The sequence below is a fragment of the Electrophorus electricus genome, chromosome 7 (genome assembly GCF_041902795.1).
Source record: "Electrophorus electricus isolate QZ-2024a chromosome 7, ASM4190279v1, whole genome shotgun sequence".
Taxonomy (NCBI): Eukaryota; Metazoa; Chordata; class Actinopteri; order Gymnotiformes; family Gymnotidae; genus Electrophorus; species Electrophorus electricus.
The window spans coordinates 2,565,110-2,588,514 of record NC_137503.1 but is presented as its reverse complement, the minus strand read 5'-3'; the positions used below and the strand labels follow the sequence as shown (position 1 = coordinate 2,588,514).

Genomic DNA, 23,405 nt, shown 5'->3' with positions numbered 1-23,405 from the left:
GAGTTCCAGAAGGTTGACCGCACAGGTGCCTTCATGTGGCTCAGTGCTTGGCCCCACCCCTTCTCCCACCGCATGTTCAAAGAGAGGCGTTCCACAGCACCATATAACCACAGATAACGAGAACGGCCACTTGCTGAATAATGCTCTGGTCTTTTTTTCATTCCCTATACTGTGTGTACCACTGGGGAAAGAACAACCTTTTTCACACTTGCTGGAGTTTTGGATGACGTTTTTCCGAGTAAGTCACCCTTTGTGACTTCATCATGGATCCAGACCCACTCCCAGGGATCCACGTGTCCAGGCGTAATCTGCGTTTCTGAATGATCTGTGTCAGCGCCGGTGCTGGAGGAACTCCTGGGATCCCGCAGGCCTGGGTGTGCTCTCCCAGGGGGGACCTTTACGAACAGGAAGGGGAAAAGGAAGAGGGGAGCCCACAGCCCCAGGCCGTCAGGGAGCAGCGCTAACTCCATCTTCTGTCCTGCCACAGGAAGTGAAGGAATAGCGCTGTCTGGGACAGTGCTGATAAAGAACTGAAATTAGACTGGACTGATGAGTAATCCTGGGTGTATCTGTGGCTCCAGTTCATAAGCAAACTAAGGGACAAACAGACGCCTTAATGGATCACCGAGATTCCTCACTCCTGCCGTGGGATTTGGACTATTCTCTAGACTTCTTAAGATTTAATCTATAGTTTGATGACCCATCTGTGACCGAGCACCGAGATTCAAGCTTCCATACCAGTTTAATCCGTTGCATTTAATTCAATGGATTCATTCTGAATCCATCTGAGTGAAATATGGCTAACCCATGTTCCAAACATGGTAAAAATGACAAATGTGATTATGATGCATTGTTTTAGACGATGCTTGTATACGTACGTAACAGAAACCTTGACATTTGCAGTTTTCTAAAAGAAAGACTTCACGACTTCTATTGCCAAAGTGAAGAAATGTTCCCAATGCTTAGTGTTGCAAATCACGTTGAATCATGCCATCTAGTGGCCAACATGACAAGCTGCACATAGATTTTTCATATATTCACTGAATAAGAGAACTGTAAGCACTGTAGTGGAGGAAATTAAGCAGGGGGGCAGGTATTCAGGCTGAGCTTTCACTTTTCATGAACCTTTCAAACTTCTTTTTATCAGACGTTCTGTATGTAATGAGTGCAGTGCTGTATGTAAACTTAATTGACCCAAGAAATTACTGCACAGACAGACAGGTTTCCACTGGTAACATTTATTAAGTAAAATTGTCATCAAGCCCAGCACTTGTAAGGGAATGAACTTGCACTTCTCATTGCACTGTTATTTTATGAACCTCTTCTACATTAGGGCCTTTCTTGGAAAACCTCTGGCAAACTGGAAACGCAGCTTTTGACAATGTCAACCAGATTTCAGAGGAAGTTACCACACGAGTAAAAGAACAGTAACTATGCAAAGTGCAGTTCAAATACCCACGCGTGTACGCACACTGTACTGGGGGAAAATCGGAGAGGTCAACTCCACCACAGCATCCCGTGTCAAGCTTTGCTCCAGTTCTTCAGTATGGTTGCTGCAGCATCTAGTGTGCTGTCTTGCTGCAGTGGACAAGTAACATGAAAGGGTCCATCACCTCACTGAGAGCATTCAGTTTGGCTTTTCAATGAGCAAATAACTCTTCAGTGCTTGCAGATGAATTCAGTAAAGCAAAAGGGAATGCTGCTTCTGGTCCGTACACCAGTGTAAAATAAAGATTGTTTTTAATTAGTTGGATTAAAAACAGGCTGCATAAAAATAAATAATTAAAAAACAAAATGTGCGATAGAGCAAAGCTGAAGCCACATGCTGGTTCGTTCCCGATTAAGGCCGTAAAATCATCACTCCTCACCTTGATGAAGCACAAACGGATGTATTTCTCAAACTGTTTTCTGGATTCATCCCCACAGAACGCGGTGACAGGAATGGCAGCCAGTTTCTAGACGAGAGAAACGTTCTACCTTGGGTTAAATCAGAATGGGCCCAAGGACCTTACACGCCTACAGAAACAGGACGGAAATGATGCAGCTGCAAGACTGCTCCACTGCACCTTCTCTTTGATCATCCACTCGACAAACTTGTAGTCATACGGCTTGTCCTCTTCCATGTGAGAGAGATCCTGATCTGCACGCACAAACACCAGGAAAAGCAGGGAATCCCATTAACTCCATCATAATAAAGATCACACTGCTTTTAGAGCCAAGCGCTCTGGCATAGTTGTTACACGGTTTATAGCAGTGACTCACTCAGAGCTGTGACATCCACGATCATGAAGTAGCCCCCTTCAGGGACCACCGGAGACATGCCAGCCTGCTGCAAAATGCACGCCAGGCGGTCTCGCTTGCCCTGCAGCTCTACCGCTAGGGAAGAGAAGTAGCAGTCCGGCTGTTCCATCAGCTCAAAGTCATGCAGAAGACCCCGCGCAACTGCCTCCTATCAGGAAACGAGCGCACACACACACACACACACACACACACACGTGTTATTTTGTTATAGATGGAATACAGTTGAACAGTTACGTTGACTACATTTCCTGGGATTACTGTCGTGTACCTGCAGTGGAGTTGCACATGCGTACAGGGTGTTCTGCATAACCGTCTGCAGGTGTTTGACCAAGTGTTCAGGCCCAATTGACCAACCCAACTAAAAAGTATTTTTAAAAAAGAAGGAGTGGAACAGTGGAAATGACAGCAGACATTAATTGCTTGGATATGTTTTCTCCATCAGTCCTCCTTAAGACCACAGACACAAGCTTTAAAAAGAACTGCAAAACAAGGACAAACAATAAAACCATTCAGTTTAATTAGTAGTTACCTTCCAGCCAGTCACGCTGAAGGTTTTCCCTGCACTGCCAATAGTAATGGTTCTGTCCCACATGCCAGGAAGTGTTGCTATACAGGGAACAGGGAATAATGACTACAAAGCCCAGAATTCCTAATAAACAAAATCAGTGCTCAGATGCAACTTGAAATTCTACAAATGGTACAACTGTAACAGAAGTGCAAAACTTTGGTCTGCTGCCTGTTGCTCATTGAGTGCTGGTGGACACAGCTAACCGAACCCAACTGCTTGATACTGAAATTATTTAAGGGGCGTTGGAGCATAAAATAATAAACTGTCCAGTGTGCAACTGAGGATCATTAATTACATATTTAGAAACATGAGGGTAATCAAAAAATAATCAGAGATTAAACACGCCACCTCGTACATATACACTGCCTAGCCAAAAAAAAGGTCACATTAATATTTCGTTGGACCACATTTAGCTTTGATTACGGTACACATTCACTGTGGCATCGTTTCTTCAACGTCACTGTCAACATTTATTTCTGTCCAGAGTTTATTTCTGCCCCAAGATCTTGTATTGATGATGGGAGATTTGGACCACTACCCAAAGTCTCAGAGGGGTTCAGGTCTGGACTCTGGTGGCCAATCCATGTGTGAAAATGATGTCTCATGACATCTGAACCACTCTTTCACAATCTGAATTCTGGCATTGTCTTCTCGGAATATGCCCGTGCCATCAGGGAAGAAAAAAATTCACTGATGGAATAACCTGGTTGTTCAGTATATTCAGGTAGTCAGCTGACCTCATTCTTTGGGCAAATAACATTGCTGAACATAGACCTGACCAACTGCAGCAACCCCAGATCATAGCACTGCCCCCATAGGCTTGTATGGTAGGCACTAGGCATAATGGGTGCATCACTTCAGCCGCCTCTCTTCTTACTGTGATGCACCCATCCGTCTGCACTCATCAGACCACATGACCTTCTTCCATTGCTCCAGAGTCCAATCTTTATGCTCCCTAGCAAATTGAAGCTGTTTTTGCCAGTTAGCCTCACCGACAAGTGGTTTTCTTAAGGCTACACAGCTGTTTAGTCCCAATCCCTTGAGTTCTTCGCATTGTGCATGTGGAAATGCTCTTACTTTCACTATTAAACATATCCGAGTTCTACTGTTGTGTGGTGAAATCAAATGTAAAAAACGTTTAAGTGATTGCCGATCACGATCATTCAAGATTTTTTTCTGACCACATTCCTTCCTCGAAGATGATGTTTGTTTCCCCACTGCCCTTCCACTTTTTAATGTTTTGGACAGTTCTTAATCCGATTTTATCTCCTTAGATGTTTTCTCTGCTTGATGCATGCCAATAATTTGACCCTTCAGAAACAGATTAACAGCTTTTCCATGACCACAGAATGTGTCTTTCCATATGGTTGTTTAACAAATGAGAAGCTACTCACTTAAATAACTTGTTGCCAGCTGAAACAATCACCCATACAGTAATTATCCAATGAGAGGCTCTTATTTATTTGCTTAGTTAAATCCAGGTGGTGACCTTTTTTTTGGCCAGGCAGTGTATATGCACATGGCCAGCAGTGGACGCCCACATCCCGGCCTGATGGCCAGTTCAGTTCTGTTTGTGACCTGTGGCCCCCTGCATGAAATGTACAGTGCACAAAACCCTGTACTGTGTTTTCCCAGCATGCCTGATGAAAGACCAGGTAACTTCCTGTAGACTTGCAGTACGAGTTGATGAGCAGAAGGTGGCGTGTGACATCTGTGCCGAAGTGCAACAGAACCAGCAGTGAATACCCGCGAGTCCGAACCTCACCGCAAGAGCCGATTATGTACACTATTACACAAACTGTGCCTTCCTACCTATTTTCACATGCTCATGGCCTCTGTATATGAGCCATTCATAAACCTCGTCACTGAAGCACAGGACATCGTGCTTGATGCAAAGATCTGCAATGACTTGCAGCTCACTTCTGGTGAAGACCTGTTTGACACAAAATAACGCTGTTGGTGATGTCAGCAGCACACAAGTGTTAAGGCGTTTAAAGTGGACGTCTGACGAGTATGCCTTACTTTCCCAATGGGGTTGTTAGGAGTGTTAATAATGATGGCCTTTGTCTTGGAATTGAATTTACTGGCAAGTTCATCCTGGTCCAAAACCCAGTCTGCACTGCTGAAGTTTGTTTTCTTGCTGGACTTCTACGACACATGATGGGGAAAAATGTTAGATGTTTTTTGGTTTGTTTTTTTTTTGTTGTTGTTGTTTTTTTTCCTTTCTTCATACATCCAATTCCTTTAAAACCATTCTGGAAGACAGAAACTCACAGTTCGAAGTGGTATTAAAACCGGCTTGGCCCCTGCCATCCTAACCATAGGAACATAGCAGTCGTAGAAAGGCTCGATTATTACAACCTAAATCAAGAAAGGAAATAAGAGTTGATCCACTAGAGGGCACCATCTATCATCATTAATGTAACTCAAAAACTGGTATTTCCTCACCTCATCACCCTCTTCCACTAGTGCCTGCATGCTGCTCATTAATGACCCATAAGCTCCTACGGTGACCAGGATCTCTTTGAATGGGTCAATCAGGCGGCCGTACACTTTGCCATACACCTTAGAGAGGGCTTTCACTAGAGAGGGATGGCCCTGTTACAAAATATCATTTCCACTTAGTCAGAGAGCTCGTATGGACACGAGAGGGTAGACGTTTTCAGCAAGACACTTTGTTTTCAAAACACTAAAATAACAAGCAGAGGTCTGGTTGTTCATTGTGTTGGAAAATATAGTGCGCTGATATTACAAACAAAAGGCTGATCTCAAAAAGCTGCAAAATGCAAGAGAAAACCAATCAGATCTGCTTCTGTCCCAGAGGAGGCACAAGAGAGACCATGAGGCTTATAAAAAGAAACAGAACCTCCAGAAAACTTTTAGAAATGATCGTGATCTCATGCTGGAGAATAAACTGAGCTGCGCTGAAACACTCACAACCATGCCAAGGCTGATGAAAATGTTGTAGCTCATAATGGAAAATAAGATGAGAAACTTTTCAGTAAAACAATGTTGGAAAAGATTGAGTATTACATCTAAATACCCTTGTAACTGGTGTCAACCAGAAAAGCAGAAGCATAGCTATACACAAATTATTTTTAATAACTCAGATTATAGGACCCCCCTGCTTGAACAGTCAAACTGAATGACAAAGTTGTGAAGCAGCAGGTCGAAGCTGGATGCGCATGGTCAGAAGTGTCTTACAAAGCCGCGCGTGTACTGGTTCAACCTGTCCACCATCACAGCCTGAGCAAGACCCTCGGTCACGTAGGATGGAGGTGGGATATCCGGGTAACCTTGACCCAGGTTAACGATGGACGAATCCGAGGCCACAGAGGTGAAAGCAACCCTGGCACAGCAATGGAACACACACACAATCAACGATCACAGTAGTGAGCACAACCTTGTGTGTTCATATCTGCTCCATTCTTACCATACATTCTTTTCCAGTCCTTCGATTCTTTTAGCATTCTTCTGTTTGACTGAGGTCATACTGGACTAGAAGAAAACATGAAATGGGTAGGTAACAAAAACCTGAAAGAAAGGGTTAATGTGGTGTAGCAAATCATAACACATCCACTTACTTTTGTGGAAAACAACTTCCTTAATGGATGAATTTCTAATACACAACAAGCAGATCTGCAGCGATGAATCAATTGAGTGATAATCATGCCTATGAAAGAAGTAACAAATTAAATACTTGTTGAAAATAGTAATCCTTGTTTGCTTGTAAAACATGCCTTTATCCTTCCAATACAGCAGTATACAAGTTTTTTTAGTAAACTCAAAAGATAACACTATTGTTCATATTTACACCCAAAACAGTCATTCTAGAAGACTTTCAGCAATGTCATTGAGACCGATACGGTTTTTCTATATACACCAGTTTTTGTCCATTGACCATAATAAATAAAGTTAAATCCTTGAAATTATAAGTCTTCCATTTAAAAAAAAAAAAAAATGCTTAATGCACTGTCACCTTGCTCTTACATACATTTACTGTTAAAGGCAGTTCCCCAAGGGCTCAGAAAAATGCTTAACCTACTCCTTCTAGAAGCTGTATTATTTCCCTCAACTTTACAGCGAAAAACACGTTAACACAGCCTGCAGTACACTCGCTAGCTGTATGTGCTCTGTGGCTGTATCTTCAGCACTTCTCAAGTACTGGCTCCTCATTTCTTTAGGCTACAGGAGGTGACCCTGCTAAAGATAAGACCAAGTTTTTTACCTCCTACATATGTCAGCTATCCATTTCGCAGGATCCAGTGACTTCGTCCTCTTCTTTAAGCAAATATGCCTTATATTTGCAGGCAGCAGATTCCGCTTGACGTGGTTCGTCACCACCTCCTAAGCGGACCAATGTTTCAGCGGCAAGCGTTCAAGAAGCGCACTTTCTACACACCGTGATGTGTAGATTACATTACAAACTATTCCCAGGAAATAATTAAACGAACACCTCCGATTCGTTGGTGTGCGTGAACTGTGAACGTGAATTTAAAAAGAATTTAATATGTCTGCACCGCATGCCCTGCAAAATAATATGCTTTACAGAGCACAGGTTACTTCAGTGATCGACAGCTTTACTGAAGAGCTCCGATTTCGTAGGTGTGTGTGAACGGTCACTTTAATGTCAGTCACAATTGGTGTTTCCACTCCAAGCACAAGCGAGGGGGAAAGTATGCGCTCTGTTCATTGTATTAAACCTGGAGAAGAAACACTACAATTCTGCCTAGAAAACTGTCCACAGTACCCCTTGATAACGTACAAATGAACACACGCACAGAATATAGTCTTGGCCTTGCTGAAAGAGCTTGTTGCTTTTATATAAGAGTAATTAATTCATGCCAACACTGACTGTTCAACTGGTTGCCACTATGGGTTTCGCATTTAGTTTAAGACAAATGTAATAAAGCTTCTCAAAGCTAAAATACATGATTATGCTTCAACACACCTGGCGTGCACGCTCACAACGCCACAGGTGATGGGACACGCGCCCTCAGCAAGTTGTCCGTTACGTTAGGAGTTAGCCAACTAGCCGTCGTAGTGATATGAAGCAGTCATCTGAATGGAGGTTTGATAGCTAATATCAAGGTAACAGTCGCTCACTCTGATAAAGCCAGTGTACACTATTAACTTGAAACTACAACAGTTTAAGTTCATATTAAAAGTTCTGCTAGAAAACACAAGAATCAGTGCTAAGTAGCTAACTGGCTAACCTAGCTGTTAGCTAGCCATGAGCTGCTTAAGCAGTTCAACGGTCAGATCATATTTTTAGACCCAGCTCTATTAATACAAGGTGCACTCTGCTTGGCAAGATCTACGCAGATGTCTGTTCTCATTTTTTTTTTCTCAGTACAGTCTAATCAAATTTAGTAAGAAGCAACATTACAGATTCCACAAAGTGACAGTTATGGGTGACCTTTGCTCTGCACAGTTTTGTGTTTTCCCAAACCCGTTTCAGTTAATTCAGTTCAGTTGTGTAATGATTATCTCACAGTTTGAATGGGGCATTTTAGTTAATTACACACACACACACACACACAAACAAACCAAAACCCAGCCACACATGCAGCAAACATCACATTTGCAGAATACCACTTTGAATTAGGCCTGCAGATTACAGTCATGAAGATGAAATTTGTCATAAACTCTGATGCACAGTCTAATTAGTTCAAAGGTGAATTATGTTCTTTCATGATTAGCTGTTTCTATTCAAACTATTTGGTTGCAAAACAAAAGGGATGTGTGTATCACAAGTTACTTTCATTTTTTAGCCTAAGGGTAATTCTCTTCTATAATGAAGACAATGTTTACCTTTTTTTTCCTAGGGTACTTCTTTATATTTCTCATTTGAACAGCAGTTGCCTATCCAAAGCTTTGCTTTTGCAATCCTGTCTTTCAGATGGCTGTTTTTTTTCCACCTTTTCCTTAATTCAAATGTTTTACCCTTTTTAAAGTTATTACCAAGTTAAACTGCCTAGTTTTAATTAATATGAGTGGTTCGTTACACCCCTAATTTATTTATGTCTGTAATACATATAAATCCTGAAGGATTAAATCTCATTGATTAACTTAGCTGCATTGGTCTTTTGGGTCTAATTATCTAAATTAAAAGGAATTCTTAGTGCCTTGTATTTTCATTTTCTCTGTGGTGTTTAATTTTCAATTGGCTTCCAGTTAGCTCTGAATTGTAAAAAATTGCTCTCTGTTGAGGCAGTCACTCAGATCACATTTGGAGGCTACAGTAAGAAAAACGCGGGGGGGGACACGTCTCTTTTGTGTTGTTCCTGCTAGGGTTTAATCTTCAATAAAAAGGTCTATATTTCTCTGATCTCTTAAAGTAAATTTAATCCTTGGTGTATGATAGTCTATTGGTTGCTGCATTATCCAGTTTTTGGTGTCTGTTTGTATACAGAGATATGAAGCCTTGTGAACAGGCTATAAAAAGGGAAGCAGTTTATATGCTAAAAATGAATTCAAGATGACTAGAGAGGAATTTGAGCATGTTGAGATCAACAACACTGTCAGCTCCTTGAAAAAATTATTAAAGGTGCATGTAATAGTTACATGTACATGTTGACAGCAAACATAAGAAAGCAGCTGCCAATGAGGGTAACATTCACCAAAACATGAAAACAAGTGTCCCTGAAACCACCAACAGCCTCTAAGGTGCAGGAATAATAAGATACTCACTATTAAACATTTGACACAATTACGGTAACAACACTGCAAGTTGTGAACCTTTTATCAGCATCAAAACAAACGAAAGCCAGATTACAATATATTTATTTCAAACACAAGTCATTTTGACACATACCACCTCCAAGAAACCCCAAGTCTCAGACGGGAATGGCAGAGTTATTAGGAACTGGCTTATCATCATTATTGATGATGTGAATGAGATGGTCATGGTATAGGGACTTTAAAAGTAAAGAAGCACAGCTTCTTTTCTGTGTAGTAAAATCCCCCCAGGCTGATTGCATGGTATTTGAGTATCCAGAAAGGTAGTTAGACAACATGCACTGCCCAGGAAACCAGATAATTAAAGACCACAAATACTTTTATACATAAACTATGATTTGTTGGCATATATTTAGTCACTTTAAATAGAGGACATACACACACAATTAAGTTATTTCTAACCAATAAATCATGCCTATAAATATACAAAATTAAAGGGTGACATTTGCTTATATTTTGTTTCTTAATCTTTACTCCTACCTTCTTGACTGGAAAGCAGAAATAAACTTTCTGAATTGTAATGCTTGTATCTGAAATGTTAGAACCAAGGTGAAGAAATTCATGTATCAGTAATTCTATCTAGAACTATGCCACTAATAACTAAAAACTCTTAACCTTATTTTTATTCAGGCAGCTGAAATGCTTTCCAAAAGGGACTTTGTGAGTGGCCCATCTCTGTACCGTGTTCTCCTACCATGGTGGGATGTCATCTGCCATTACCTCGCCATTATGATGTTAATGACTGCCACGCTTGGAGGGACCCTTCATGTTACTCTGGGCAAGCTCATATGTGTACCGTGCCAGATTACTTCACACCAGCTGTGCGGCAGTGATTTCAGTTATAATGGCGTACTTATAAATAACAGCTTTAAAATCACAGGATCACCATTCAGACACACACAAGTTGCTTTTGGGATTTATAAGCTTGACCTGCAGCAGTATGACTACGTAGGTGCTGTATGCTATGAACACCACCTACACTGGTTTGCTAAATTCTTCCCTTATGTGATAATGCTGCAGACATTGGTCTTGCTGTTCATAAGCAACTTCTGGTTCAATTATCCAAGCACAAGCTCAAGGCTGGAGCACTTTATCTCCATCCTCCACAAGTGCTGTGACTCACCTTGGACAACTAGAGCCCTGTCAAAAACTGTTGCAGAACAGAGAGGCACTTGCCCACTTCTCTGCACAACTTCAGCAAGAGCAGCCAATACCAGAAATGAGAGGAAACCTGTCACGGTGGAGCTTCTTAGTGTCCTAGATAAGAAAGAAGGAGAGCAGGCAAAAGCAATAATTGAGAAGGTGAAGAATCTAAAAATGCACGTGGAAGATGGAGACATCATCTATCACATTTACATGAAGCAGATCATTGCTAAAATGGCTCTTCTGTCTCTCACGCTGAGTTGCATGCCTTATGCATCCACATGGATAGTGCCCAGTGTCGACTGTGAGGTTAATTTGCAGGCATTCATTCCATTTCAAACATTTCAATGTCAGTATTCCATAGCCGCCATCTTTTGGCACCTCTCCTGTGTCTACACAGCACTGGCGGTAGCATATTTTTTGACTTGCATCTATAGTTTCTTGTGGATCATTAGAAATTCACTTAGGCAGTACTCTTTTGAGCTCGTGCGAGAAGAAAGCAGATGCAGTGACATTCCAGATATCAGAAATGACTTTGCATTCATTCTTCATCTGTTGGATCAGTACAATCCACTTCTCTCAAAGCGATTTGCAGTCTTCCTTTCTGAAGGCAGTGAAAAACAAATTACAACAGATGACCCTAAATAATATTTGGACCCTGGAGAAATTAGTACAGAAAGTGGTGAGGAATAATCAAGACCAGGGGGAGCTTCACCTCATGCTACTCAGTGGGATTCCAGAAGCCGTTTTTGAAATGACGGAAATGGAAGTCCTAAAACTACAGTTTATCCCAGATCCCCGGCTCCCACAGAAACTAACATAGCTTTTTAACCTCAAAGAGCTTTAGCTGGACCATTCTCCAGCAACAGTGGACCACATGGCCTTGGAGTTTCTTGCTGAAAACCTAAAGATTTTGAGGATGAAATTTATAGATGCAGTCAAAGCTCCGAGATGGCTTTTTAGTCTACCGAATTTAAGTGAGCTGTACTTGTATGGAAACATTTTGTCTGAGGAGAACCAGGCATTAATCAGTGACTTTCCTAAACTCAAGAAATTGAGGGTTCTGCCCATCAAATGTAGTATCAGTTCCATACCCAAAGTAATCATAAATTCACTGCCCTCCTTACAGAAGTTTGTTTTGGACAATGAAGGAACTCAGCTCAGTGCAATACGGAGTTTGAAAGCAACGACAAACTTGACCTGCTTGGAGCTTCTGAACTGTGGCCTACAAAGAATTCCATGCTCAATCTATAACCTAACAAACCTACAGGAAATTGACCTTACAGGGAATAGTCTCAAAACAATTGATGAAATCACCAGTTTCCAGCACCTTCACAGGCTTTTTATCCTAAAGTTCAAATACAACACCATCACAAACATTCCCATTCTCAAAGGTGGTTTAGAAACCCTGGAGCAACTTTACCTTCGCCATAACTTCATTAGAAGATTACCTACACAGCTTTTCTTGTGCAAGTACACTGTATCATTTGGATGTGAGTCACAATAAGTTATTTGCCATTCCTAATGGAATACAAGATCTGAAGAGACTACAGCTCTTAAATCTCTGCTTCAACAATGTAATATATTAATACAGTATGATGTTTAATTTTTTTCTATTTAATTATTTGTTTAGCTACATTACATGTAAGATGACACTGTGTTTATATACATGAATAGTTGTAATATTCTAAAATATATCTGTAACAAAGATATAATAATTTTTCATCACAGATTGATGATCTTCCAGATGGACTCTTAAAATGCAAGACACTAAAGTATCTGTTTCTGAACCATAACAGTTTGAGCACAGTTGATCAGTGAACTGACAAACCTAACTGCTAAATTTGAGGGGGAACCAGCTGGAAAGCCTACCTCTTGAGCTGAAGAAATATAAGAACCTCTGACATTCGAGGAGGGGCTTCTAAATTCTCTGCCCCCCAGCGTCAGAGCGAGTTTCCAGAAAACATAGGGCATATCCAGGCAAACATTACACAGATCGTGTAGCACACCCACCTGGTTGCAGCCTGATAAACTGAAGACTTTGGGCTGGCCTACTCCATATGAGTGCATTGTGTAGATAGTGGTTAGTGCAGAAAAGTCTAATATCTGAAAATGGCTGGTTTAATTTATTTTACATCCTTAAAAAACTCTTTTGTACATCTGACATTCTGTTTCATCTGATGTGTTTTATTATCCACTAAATATTAAATAATAAATAAAGAAATCTACTTTGGCTTATTTAAAATAACGCCGTTTGAAGTGCCTGTCATCAGGTAAGTCTTTTCTATCTGTTAGACTATTTCAGGCTTTCATTTAAAGACAAACACATAATGCCCACGAGTGGCTCAGTGAAGGACGTAACTAGTGAAACACAATTTATTTTTCCCTCTGAATGCCCTTAACGTTAAACGTACGCTAGGCTGAGAATTTTGTGAAAGCCGAGGGACGACATTGGCTTTCATTGTGGAGCTCTCCGCCCTGTGGCGCCGTTAGTCACTGCAGCCTCTGTGAGAGAGTAGACGGAGACTACCACAGTCACCAGGACATGCTACCTCCCTCGGTCCTGCCTGAAGATAATCGCGCTCCTGCTCCACTGTAGGGGTAAGTTAGGAATGATGCTTTGTTTGTGCGGTCTGGGGGAATTTTTTATTTTTATCTTTTCACTACAATGCCTTTATTTTTTAAAATAAATTGGGTATGTATGTAGTGACAGTCGTTTTAGCATTGTAACCAGCCGGATAAAATACTTAAACTTTGTTCTCCTCTAGAAACGCGCCTCATTCATAAAAACGTGCTTCTGCTGTTGTTGGAAATACGCGACTTGCTTGTACGCGTCTGGTGTTGTGTTTGGACACTGTGCGAGTCTTTTAGTTTAATCCGAACTCATTAACACGTGCCCTGTAACAGCGCGTTGAGAAAACGGTACTTTTATGCTTTAAAAAGCAGTACACGGAGTTTTGTCTCCATGTGTCAAACTCCCGTTCTCAGAAACGCAATTGGTGCTCAAGAAAGCCGAGAAGTAATAGGCTCGGGCAGTGGACGTTATACTGACTCAATATCAACACAAATGCGGTAATGCCGTTGTTATAATGTGGCTCTTCTGTAATATGATCGTGTTTGAGCTTCTCAGAGCTTCACCAGTTCAGTCCTAGAACCTCGGCTAAAGCAGACGTGTAGCTCTGGCCTTATTAAGTCGTGCATTGTTGCTGTCCATAATACGAACCTAAAGGGCTCTGTTCTATATCACTTGAAGCAAAGGGCGCTGAGTCTCTTTTTCCGTTGTTTTGAATGGTACATCTTAAGCTCTGCATCCTGGAGACTGGGGGTGAATCACACACACATTGTATTTTCTTTTCTTTCTTTTTTTTCAACACCATGGGCCAGCGTAGTCTTATTTCCTGCCAGGAAGGAGCTAACAGAATAAAACTGATGGATAGAGTAAAGCTCTAGGGGTCCCAGATGCTCGTGCAAGGTCTAATCGCATGTAACAGTAGTCTTCAGGCTCCTTTCAAAATGACCCAAAACCTTCTGCTTCCGTGACAGTCAGATAGTACGTCAGAGTTTGTTTGATGTTCAGGTCATCAAATATTTGTAAACAATTCTTATCCTGCACTTTAGTTTCCTGTGTATCGGTGTCACATTTTTCTTCTATCAAGTGAGCAAGCAGCTTGATTCGTTTGGATCTGTTATACCAGGCCTGCAGCAGTGTTGTTTACTGCAAAAGCGTAAAGATGACCTATGTTTAACGTAAATTTCAAATCTCGTGTATGGACTGCTGTTTTGTAAAGTTTTTGAACACATTAACTCATAGTTGCTTGACTCTTACAAATATTGCAATGTATTTTTAGTACATTTTTAGGCACTTGATCCAGTGCAGCTGGTGTGCTCAAATGTCCAATTTTTTTTTTCAAGTGCCCTGAAGTATGTTTAAAAGAAACTATCCAAATTACATACAAACTATCCAAATTTGTAACTGTTTTCACCAGACACCCCATTCTATAAGTTACCACATGATGCTATCCTTGGACACATGTGCCTTTCACAGTGTCATGCTGCTGTTTGCTCAATAATTTATGTGGTCCACTTTTATTATTATTTTATTAAGTTTGGTGTGTTACTGCTGTCTAAACTAAACATGGGCACAAGTGATTTTGTCTAGCAGGACACAAACATATTGAGTTGTTTGTCTGTGTTTATTAAGATTCACTGACTGACTGACTGTGTTTAAGTTGCAGAAATGCCAAACAGAAAGGATTTTCCACAGGAAATCCAAAGCTTGGGAACTTGAAAGGTCAGCAAAGGTCAGGTCTGCCAGATTCAAGGGCTAAATATATATTCAGGTAGGGTTAAATTTTCAAGATGCCTGTTTCATACAGGTTCCAGTTTCAGTTGTTAGTAATAAATCAAGTGCCAGTTTTAATTAAAAAAAAACAAAAAAACACTGTTAAATAAGATGATTTAATACATCTAGTCATTTTGAAATTTACCATAACAAACAGCTTCAGTCTTACAGATTGGAATGGAATAGTGGTAGTGATTGCCTCAATTTTTCTGTATTTTATTACATCATTTTAAAGCCATTGCTGGCATGTTGCATCATCAATTCATTTAGTAGTCTTACATAGTAGTCAGCATGATGATGAAGATATCTTGGCATTCTCTCTAAAGCCTTGCTTTTCACATAGGCCAAGGGAGAACTGATGAGTCATTGCTGTCTTACAGGCAGTTCCTCTCATGAAACTGTTTTTTTGTGTGTGCACGCGCGCGCGTGTGTGTGTGTGTGTGTGTGCGTGTCTTAGACACTGTCTGCTTTGGTTTGCAAGATGCTGTAAAGCTCATCAACCATGAAATGGTGCACGGAATCGCCCGGGAGCAGGATAGCACTAGCTTCAATAATTCATTACAGGGGATATGCATTGTAATGGCAGGATGGAGGGAATGTGAACATGACTTAAAGAGCACTTGGAGTTGATGCAGTCACACGTGCGTGGAGTATGGCAGGCTGTGTTCTGCAGTGTATAATTCTGTCTATCACTGGCTTTCCAATCGATTGCCAAACTGTTTTTGGCATGTTATCTAAACAGGAGCACTGTTTGACAGTAAGCCTGCTTATACCATTGAGTATAGTATGTTTCCAATTTGAACCACCAGAATCCTATTCTCATTCTGAGTAAGTGTAAGATTCTCACTGTAATAATTTATTGGATTTTGGAGCCTGACAAGGAAGTATACCAGCAAGTTACTCTGCAGTGAATATGCATAAATGCATTGCAGTGAATACATGGGGACAGGTCTTAACTAACTCTAGTGGTGCAGAAATCACTGATGTACTTCACACCGCTATTGTGGTTTTGTGGAGTTTTTGTAGTCTAGACCATAAAATGCTCAGCACAAAGGCCATATGTCAGTACGATGGACTTTATGACCACAATAGTACATTTGAAGGGCAGTTATTGTTAAGACACAGACATTCTAAGATCCTTTCTCATTTTGTAATATGATATGCCACAGACGTGACCAATAGCTTTTCCTGCTCCATTTGCTCTGGGAGGGGGCACGGTTGGCAGAATTGAACCACTGGCACTGATAGAGACGTCCACCTTTACACAGAAGAGCTCATATTTCTTCATTGTTTGCTTGCAGGAATATGATTCCATTGACAGAATTCCGTCAGTTCTCTGAACAGCAGCCGGCATTCCGAGTGCTTAAGCCATGGTGGGATGTCTTCACGGAGTACCTCTCTGTGGTCATGCTCATGATTGGAGTGTTTGGATGTACCCTGCAGGTGGGTGACAAGCCCTTTCTCTTTTTCACCTCAGCATTTGATTGTCATTTGAATGTGGGGTGCGTCTGTTACCCTCTTGCTCTGTCGTTGCTCTTTGTCGTATTCCTTCCTTAAATTAGTGAATTAAATTCAGAGGGAATAGGATTTTTTTTTATTATTATTATTTCAGAATGAACTAAATAAGATGCAGTTAGGAACCCGTAGTGTTAGAGTTGTGTGAGTGTTGGTAGGTAAACTCCCCACTGCTGTTTGATAACCGCAGCTCTGGCTGTGTACAGAAGAGACTCTGTTGCCAAAGGCATGCTTAATGGTAGCGTGCTAGTTTACTTGCTTACGGAAAAGGGAAGAAATTCCAGTAGCTTGGTGCAAACACAGCACGGCCCCGCCTTCCCCTCCCTGCTAAGCCATACCCTTCCTCGTAAAGACAGAAAGACTCCTGCTACCCCCCCTCGCCCCTAGCCCCCAACCCAGCTGTGGGGAGTGGAGCTGCACGCAGCTCGACTCCTGCCTGTGTCTTCATTCCAACAGACAGCCCTAATTATTTTTAGATTAAACAAACAGCAGTGACAGGAACTACTGTATTTGGGTGGGAATGTCCCCCCTGCCATGTTCCCTGGAGGAGTGTATTCAAAGGATTTTAAAAGTCTCTGTATTTTAAAGTCTCTGCACTGGACTTTGTAAACAGTGATTTGAAAATGCTGATTATTTGAGGGGTTTTTTTTTCTTCTGATGATGCTTGATCCAGTGAAGTCAGTCAGTACCATCCTAATGAATTGTTTTCCTTCCATTACGGTCCCTCGGCTATATATAGTAGATATAAATGTGCCATTATGTCAGAAAGCATTGCTTGGTTAGAAGATGGTACAAAATACACAGTTTATTAGTCCAGAGTGATGACTGTCTAATGCATGTAGACCAGAAGAATCTGGTCTACAAAGGCTTTACATGGCAGTATTCCGTATCCTCACACTGTGATACTGGGTGCCCTTCAGCTTGGAACCAACCCCAGAGAGGGCCTCATCCCCCACACAACCCAGACGGTAATTAAACTACCAGACACGAGGCTTTCAGCAGAGGGAGGGGGAGAGAGACAAGACCCTTCTATATTTCTGGTCAAGGTTACATGAAGTGAAGCTGGTGTAGTGATTTATCTGCATTAAAATTATGTTTTGGTTCATGCAGTTGTTCTGAGGTAGCTGCCATTCTCGTGAAGACGGCCCACGCACTGTATTTAAGTGAGCTTGTCTCCCCCTGGAGTTTGCTGGAGTCAGAGCAATAGTCTCTCATTTCCTGTCTGAGTCACAGTGATGTCAAGGCACTGAAATAGACATCGACCATCCCATCCTGTTTACATTAACTCTACTGCTTACAGTATCAGAATTTTGTTATTTAATGTATTGTTTTTATCATGATCCTTATTATTACGTTTTTAGCTGAGTTGTCATTTGAATTGTTAGGTTAAGAAGCAAAGGGGTTTTTTTTGGTTCATTACAGAAACACTAGCACAAGTAATTCCACCGTAGAATCTCTCTATACACTGCAGTAAAATTAAATTAGGCTTTATTAAAAACATTGTGTTAATATTGATGCAGTCTCTCATTTATTCTTTCAGGTGATGCAGGATAAAATCATATGCCTCCCTCACCCGATGCCCCCTCCAAATCAAACGGTGCTTTTGCCAAATCAGACAGATCTGCTGAAGGATGCCCCCACTTCTCCCATTTCCCCGGTGCCTGTGGCTCAGGAGATGATGGGATTGAAAACCAACTTGGATTTGCAGCAGTACAGCTTTGTGAACCAAATGTGCTATGAAACAGCTCTGCACTGGTATGCCAAGTACTTCCCTTACCTGGTGCTCATACACACCCTTGTGTTCATGGTGTGCAGCAATTTCTGGTTCAAGTTCCCTGGCTCAAGCTCAAAGATAGAGCACTTTATTTCAATACTTGGGAAATGTTTTGATTCTCCGTGGACTACAAGGGCTCTGTCTGAGGTGTCAGGTGAGAATCCGGAGGAGAAAGACCACAAGAAGAACAGTGCCAGCAGATCAAACCTTGACACCTCCACTGGTGAAGGCAACCTGGAGAAGGCCCCGTCACTGAGATCTATCCCTGAGAAGATCGTGGCGGAGAAACCGGCAGCAAGCGTGCTTGACAAGAAGGAAGGAGAGCAAGCCAAAGCACTTTTTGAAAAGGTCAAAAAGTTTCGACTTCACGTGGAAGAAGGGGATCTGTTGTATCTTATGTATGTTCGCCAAACTGTCCTCAAAGTTTTCAAGTTCATTCTCATCGTTGTGTACAATAGCATCCTGGTGTCTAAGGTTCAAATTATAGTGTTCTGTAAGGTGGATAAGAGCATGATAGGCTACAGTAATTTTTTTTGCAATCACACCAAGGCTCATCTTTTCTCCAAGCTCTGCTACTGCTACTTGTGCTTTGTGGTCGTCTACGGGCTAACATGCCTTTATGCATCCTACTGGTTATTCTACCGTTCCCTGAAGGAGTATTCCTTTGAGTATGTGAGACAGGAGACTGGCATTGATGACATCCCTGATGTAAAAAATGACTTTGCCTTCATGTTGCATATGATTGATCAGTACGACCCACTGTACTCCAAGAGGTTTGCAGTGTTTCTCTCTGAAGTGAGTGAAAACAAGCTGAAGCAGCTCAATCTGAACCACGAGTGGACGGTGGAGAAACTTCGCCAGAGGCTACAGACCAACGCCAGCGACCGGATGGAGCTTCAGCTCTTCATGCTCTCTGGGCTCCCCGACACGGTCTTTGAGGTGACGGAGCTGCAGTCTCTGAAACTGGAGATCATTAATAACGTCACCATCCCTGCAGCCATTTCCCAGCTGGAGGACCTGCAGGAGCTTTCTCTACAGCAGTGCTCGCTGAAAGTCCACACCGGAGCCCTCTCTTTCTTGAAGGAGAACCTTAAAGTCCTGCGTGTGAAGTTTGATGATGCCCGTGAGCTGCCACTGTGGCTTTACAGCCTGCGGAACTTGGAGGAACTCCATCTGATTGGTTCCCTGAGTCCCGATGCATCAAAGAACATAACCCTGGATTCATTAAGGGAACTCAAGTCCCTCAAGACCTTGACACTCAAGAGCAACATCACCAAGATCCCCCAGTCTGTTGTTGACGTGTCTAGCCATCTGCAATGTCTTCATGTGCACAATGATGGAACCAAGCTTGTCATGTTGAACAACTTCAAGAAAATGGTGCATCTCACTGAGCTCGAGCTGGTGCATTGCGATCTGGAACGTATTCCGCATGCTATCTTCAGCCTGACCCACCTGCAGGAGATTGACCTCAAAGAGAACAACCTGCGCTCCATTGAGGAGATCATCAGCTTCCAGCATCTCCGTAAACTCACGTGCCTCAAGCTGTGGCACAACGGCATCACTCACATCCCTGAGCACATCAAGAAGCTGGGTAGCCTAGAGCGCCTCTATTTTAGCCACAACAAGATTGAGATCTTGCCCTCGCATCTGTTCCTCTGCAACAAGCTGCGCTACCTTGACGTCTCCTGCAACGACATCCGCTTCATTCCTCCAGAGGTTGGTGTCCTCCAGAGCCTTCAGTACTTCTCCATCTCCTGCAACAAAATCGAGAACATTCCAGACGAGCTCTTCTTCTGCAAGAAACTGAGGACCCTCAAGCTCGGCAAGAACACGCTTTCTGTACTTTCGCCGAAGATCTCCTTCCTGGTCTTGCTGACGCACTTGGAGCTAAAGGGCAACCATTTTGAGGCTTTGCCAGCTGAGCTCGGTTATTGCCGTGCCTTAAAGCGGAGCGGCCTTGTGGTAGAGGACACCCTGTTTGACACTCTGCCGTCAGATGTCAGGGAGCAGATGAAAGCTGAGTGATTATTTCTCAGCATTAGTAAAATGTTTAAAAAGCAGCAGATAATGCATTTTAACTTAACTGAAGTATCCCACATCACACTCAGTATAGTGGTGTTTATGGGTGAGTACCTGCTTTTAAATGCTTAGCTATTGGACTGAAGGGAAATGTGTATCTAAAATGAAGAAAGGGATTTCCATAATAAATGTTGAACAAAGCCATGCATTGTACATTTCGATTAATGCAGTTTAAACACATTTACATTATGCATTTATTTAAGCACCTTATTTGTGACATTCTCCAACTTTTCAAAGAATAGAGATGAACAACTCTGTATTTGCGTGTATTCAGTGGAAATCATGACTGCATCCCATCTACTGCCTCACTGATTAAGGTGAACATTTCATGATCAATGAAGAGTTCTACAGGCTTAGTGCTGAACAATACTAGCCTGCCAAACTGCAGTGTTTTACCATTGCAAAGCCAGTACATCAAACATATCTTAGTCCTGGCTTTACGGATGCTGCCACAGGAAACAGATGAAGGGGCAGTACCTCACATTTAAACCAGGGCTGGCATGTCCTCTTTTTGTAGCCCATAAAGATAAATTGATAAATGGTCGATGCTCTCAGTCATTCAAGCTAAACCACATACTGGTTTGGGCACGTGACGGCCGTCTTCTTTCAAAGCAGCCAAAGTCCTCAGAATGGTGACCCAGGATGTCACAACATCCGATTTGCACTGGAAGCTCACACATTCCATCTTGTGCATCATATTTAGGGTGTAGCATGTTTGTTCAAACGTATGTGTAGTGTAACATGAAGTGCAGAAGCTATATTAGAAATGTACTAGTAGTCCTATATAGTTGTGGTTTCCATGGAGCCTGTTTGCCAGTTACGTTTTAAATCTTTGAAAGTTCTAAAGATGCTGAAGGCAGGTGAGCGTGAGCTGCAGTCACTTAAGTGTGCTCAGGTAATCTCTGTATTGGTAATCTCTATATCGTCTTTCCTTCTGTATTTCTTTTTAGAATCTAATTGATGCTGTTTTGTGTGTTCTTGGCAAGCTGCAGGGAAACAACCCAAGTATACCTCTTATAAAAACTACGCAAGTATAAAGCAACTCTAAGGTTTTCTCTATTCGACCGATGGCAATTTACAGTTTCTGCTGTTCTGGGTTAGAAATCAATCTGTCCTACACACTGCGATTTGCTTACTCTGTTGATTCACGATCCGCTCTGTGTCTAGTGCACGCGTGTTTCTCTACCTCTCCTCCAGTTACCATACAGAGCTGTTCAGATAGAGATGCCCCACCCATGCTGCCAAAAAAACCAAACAAACAAATGGTGCCATTTATTTATATATCTTGTTTTTAGATTTTTCTCTTTTTTTTAATCTAGAATGTTTATTTTATTTCTGTAGGTTGATGTTTTTATATGTGGTGTGTTAGGTTTTTTCTAATGGGTTTGTTTCTTATAACCGAAGAACAAACTGTGCCTGAGATGTGTAGCGATGAACTCACACTCTCCTTAGCACCTTGCTGTTGTACATTTTATACTCCATTTTAACACTGTGCAAAATGGTCTGATCAACAAACATCAAAAAAATTAAATAAAGAAATTGAAAAAAACAATAAATGAAATCAATAGTCTGAGTCTGATTCCCTCAAACATGCCTTAACTTTTTGCCTTTTGAAATATTTTTTTTTCATACGAGTCATTGCATGACAAGTGGCACAACACCATAGAATACATAGACTGTTGTGCTCAGTGTTGGCATAACGGAGCATACCTGCATGAGCGCATTTCAAAGCAAACCCTTTCACATGTAGTCACGAAGATGGTGCTTCTCTGTGGTCTGACCAGAGATGAAAGCTTGGCCTTTATTGCAGGAAATTAAATGAGAGACTTGGACACACAGGTTCATATAGTAACAGAGAACACGAACTGTTCACTATTTTCCTGGTGTGTGTGTGTGTGTGTGTCTTTCCCTAAAGGAGAGATACTATTTTACACTTGCTTTAACCTGAGCCCAACTGGTTTTGCTAAATTGCGTTTTTATAGTTAACATAATGCTGGACTTGTTTTTAAAGTATATGGGCACACAGCAATCTTTGTGTGGGGTGGGGTGGGGTGTGGGAGAAAAGCGACAGAAGGACAAGGGAAGCAAATGTGAGTGTCTCGGCCCCCAGCCCTCAACACTCATCAGAGCTCACACTAGAGTCTGCTTGACAGCTTTACAAAGACAGATAGAGAGTGTGTAAGTGTGCATGTGTGGAGAGCACAGGATGTAGATCCAGAGTTATTTAGCTGCCGTGGTGCTTCATAGTGTCTGATCTAAACACTAGGAATGTAGAACACTAATTTTTCTACCCTGCTGATATAATACATGCATTTAGCTAAAGTAACTATTGATCACATGGCACAAACTCTGCTTTATCGTCAGTGTAGAAGGTCATAACCGAACAGGGCTCACTGTGGTGCCACTGAAGAGCGAAAAAAAACAACAACCCTTTTTTCTTTCTTTCTTTTTTTTAAACCACAGGTTTTTCCAGAATCGTAGAAATCCGATGACTGACTGTTTCAGCGTTTACGTTGCTGTTACATCCTTCACAGTTACGAGAATTTTTATAGTGGGTACAGTGTTTACATACCAGAGGCCAACTGAACTCATTGGTGTTCAAATGTAAACAACTTTACAGAAACCTCTAGTTGACTGATTACAACAAACATTATTCTAAATGTTTACAATAATAGTCATTCTGATATGCAATAGTACAGTTGGATTTGGAAGAGGCATTTATCAAGTTATCCAGAGAGGTGTGCTCTCTCTCTCTCTCTCTCTCTCTCTCTCTCTCTCTCTCTCTCTCTCTCTCTATATATATATATATATATATATATATATATATATATATATATATATATATATATAATGGGGACATGCATGCATGTATGTTTGTGAGAGAACACTTCAATTAAAGTGGGTTTGGTTGTGTCTTCTGGCCAGGACCCCGGACACGTGCT

At 41.6% G+C, this 23,405-nt stretch overlaps 2 protein-coding genes and 1 pseudogene across 8 annotated transcripts; 2 read left to right on the top strand and 1 right to left on the bottom strand.

Moving 5' to 3' along the window:
• Nucleotides 1–1,218: 1,218 nt before the first annotated feature.
• LOC113584540 (kynurenine--oxoglutarate transaminase 3) lies at nt 1,219–7,254 on the bottom strand. Of its 4 annotated transcripts, none has more exons than XM_027021515.3 (14): nt 7,098–7,254; nt 6,454–6,542; nt 6,303–6,367; nt 6,074–6,218; nt 5,318–5,467; nt 5,144–5,230; nt 4,892–5,017; nt 4,682–4,802; nt 2,831–2,907; nt 2,570–2,659; nt 2,263–2,449; nt 2,067–2,140; nt 1,869–1,955; nt 1,219–1,578 (listed from the first exon to the last, which is right to left on the bottom strand). In XM_027021515.3, exons 2-14 carry the CDS (start codon nt 6,538–6,540, stop codon nt 1,522–1,524), a joined length of 1,353 nt encoding a protein of 450 aa, XP_026877316.2. In that variant the 5' UTR covers nt 6,541–6,542; nt 7,098–7,254; the 3' UTR covers nt 1,219–1,521. The 4 variants fall into 4 exon arrangements, with proteins under 4 accessions (XP_026877316.2, XP_026877318.2, XP_026877317.2 ...); XM_027021517.3 differs by lacking the exon at nt 7,098–7,254 and adding an exon at nt 6,915–7,079; XM_027021516.3 differs by lacking the exon at nt 7,098–7,254 and adding an exon at nt 6,864–6,884.
• A 3,673-nt stretch (nt 7,255–10,927) lies between these two features.
• Nucleotides 10,928–12,342, top strand: LOC113584529 (volume-regulated anion channel subunit LRRC8B pseudogene; annotated as a pseudogene).
• A 407-nt stretch (nt 12,343–12,749) lies between these two features.
• On the top strand, nt 12,750–22,024 carry lrrc8c (leucine rich repeat containing 8 VRAC subunit C). Of its 4 annotated transcripts, none has more exons than XM_081718087.1 (6): nt 12,750–13,026; nt 13,173–13,354; nt 14,989–15,093; nt 16,397–16,538; nt 17,531–17,578; nt 18,151–22,024. In XM_081718087.1, exons 4-6 carry the CDS (start codon nt 16,401–16,403, stop codon nt 20,407–20,409), a joined length of 2,445 nt encoding a protein of 814 aa, XP_081574213.1. In that variant the 5' UTR covers nt 12,750–13,026; nt 13,173–13,354; nt 14,989–15,093; nt 16,397–16,400; the 3' UTR covers nt 20,410–22,024. The 4 variants fall into 4 exon arrangements, with proteins under 4 accessions (XP_081574213.1, XP_081574212.1, XP_081574210.1 ...); XM_081718086.1 differs by having other exon boundaries at nt 14,983–15,093; XM_081718084.1 differs by lacking the exon at nt 14,989–15,093.
• The last annotated feature ends 1,381 nt before the right edge of the window (nt 22,025–23,405 follow it).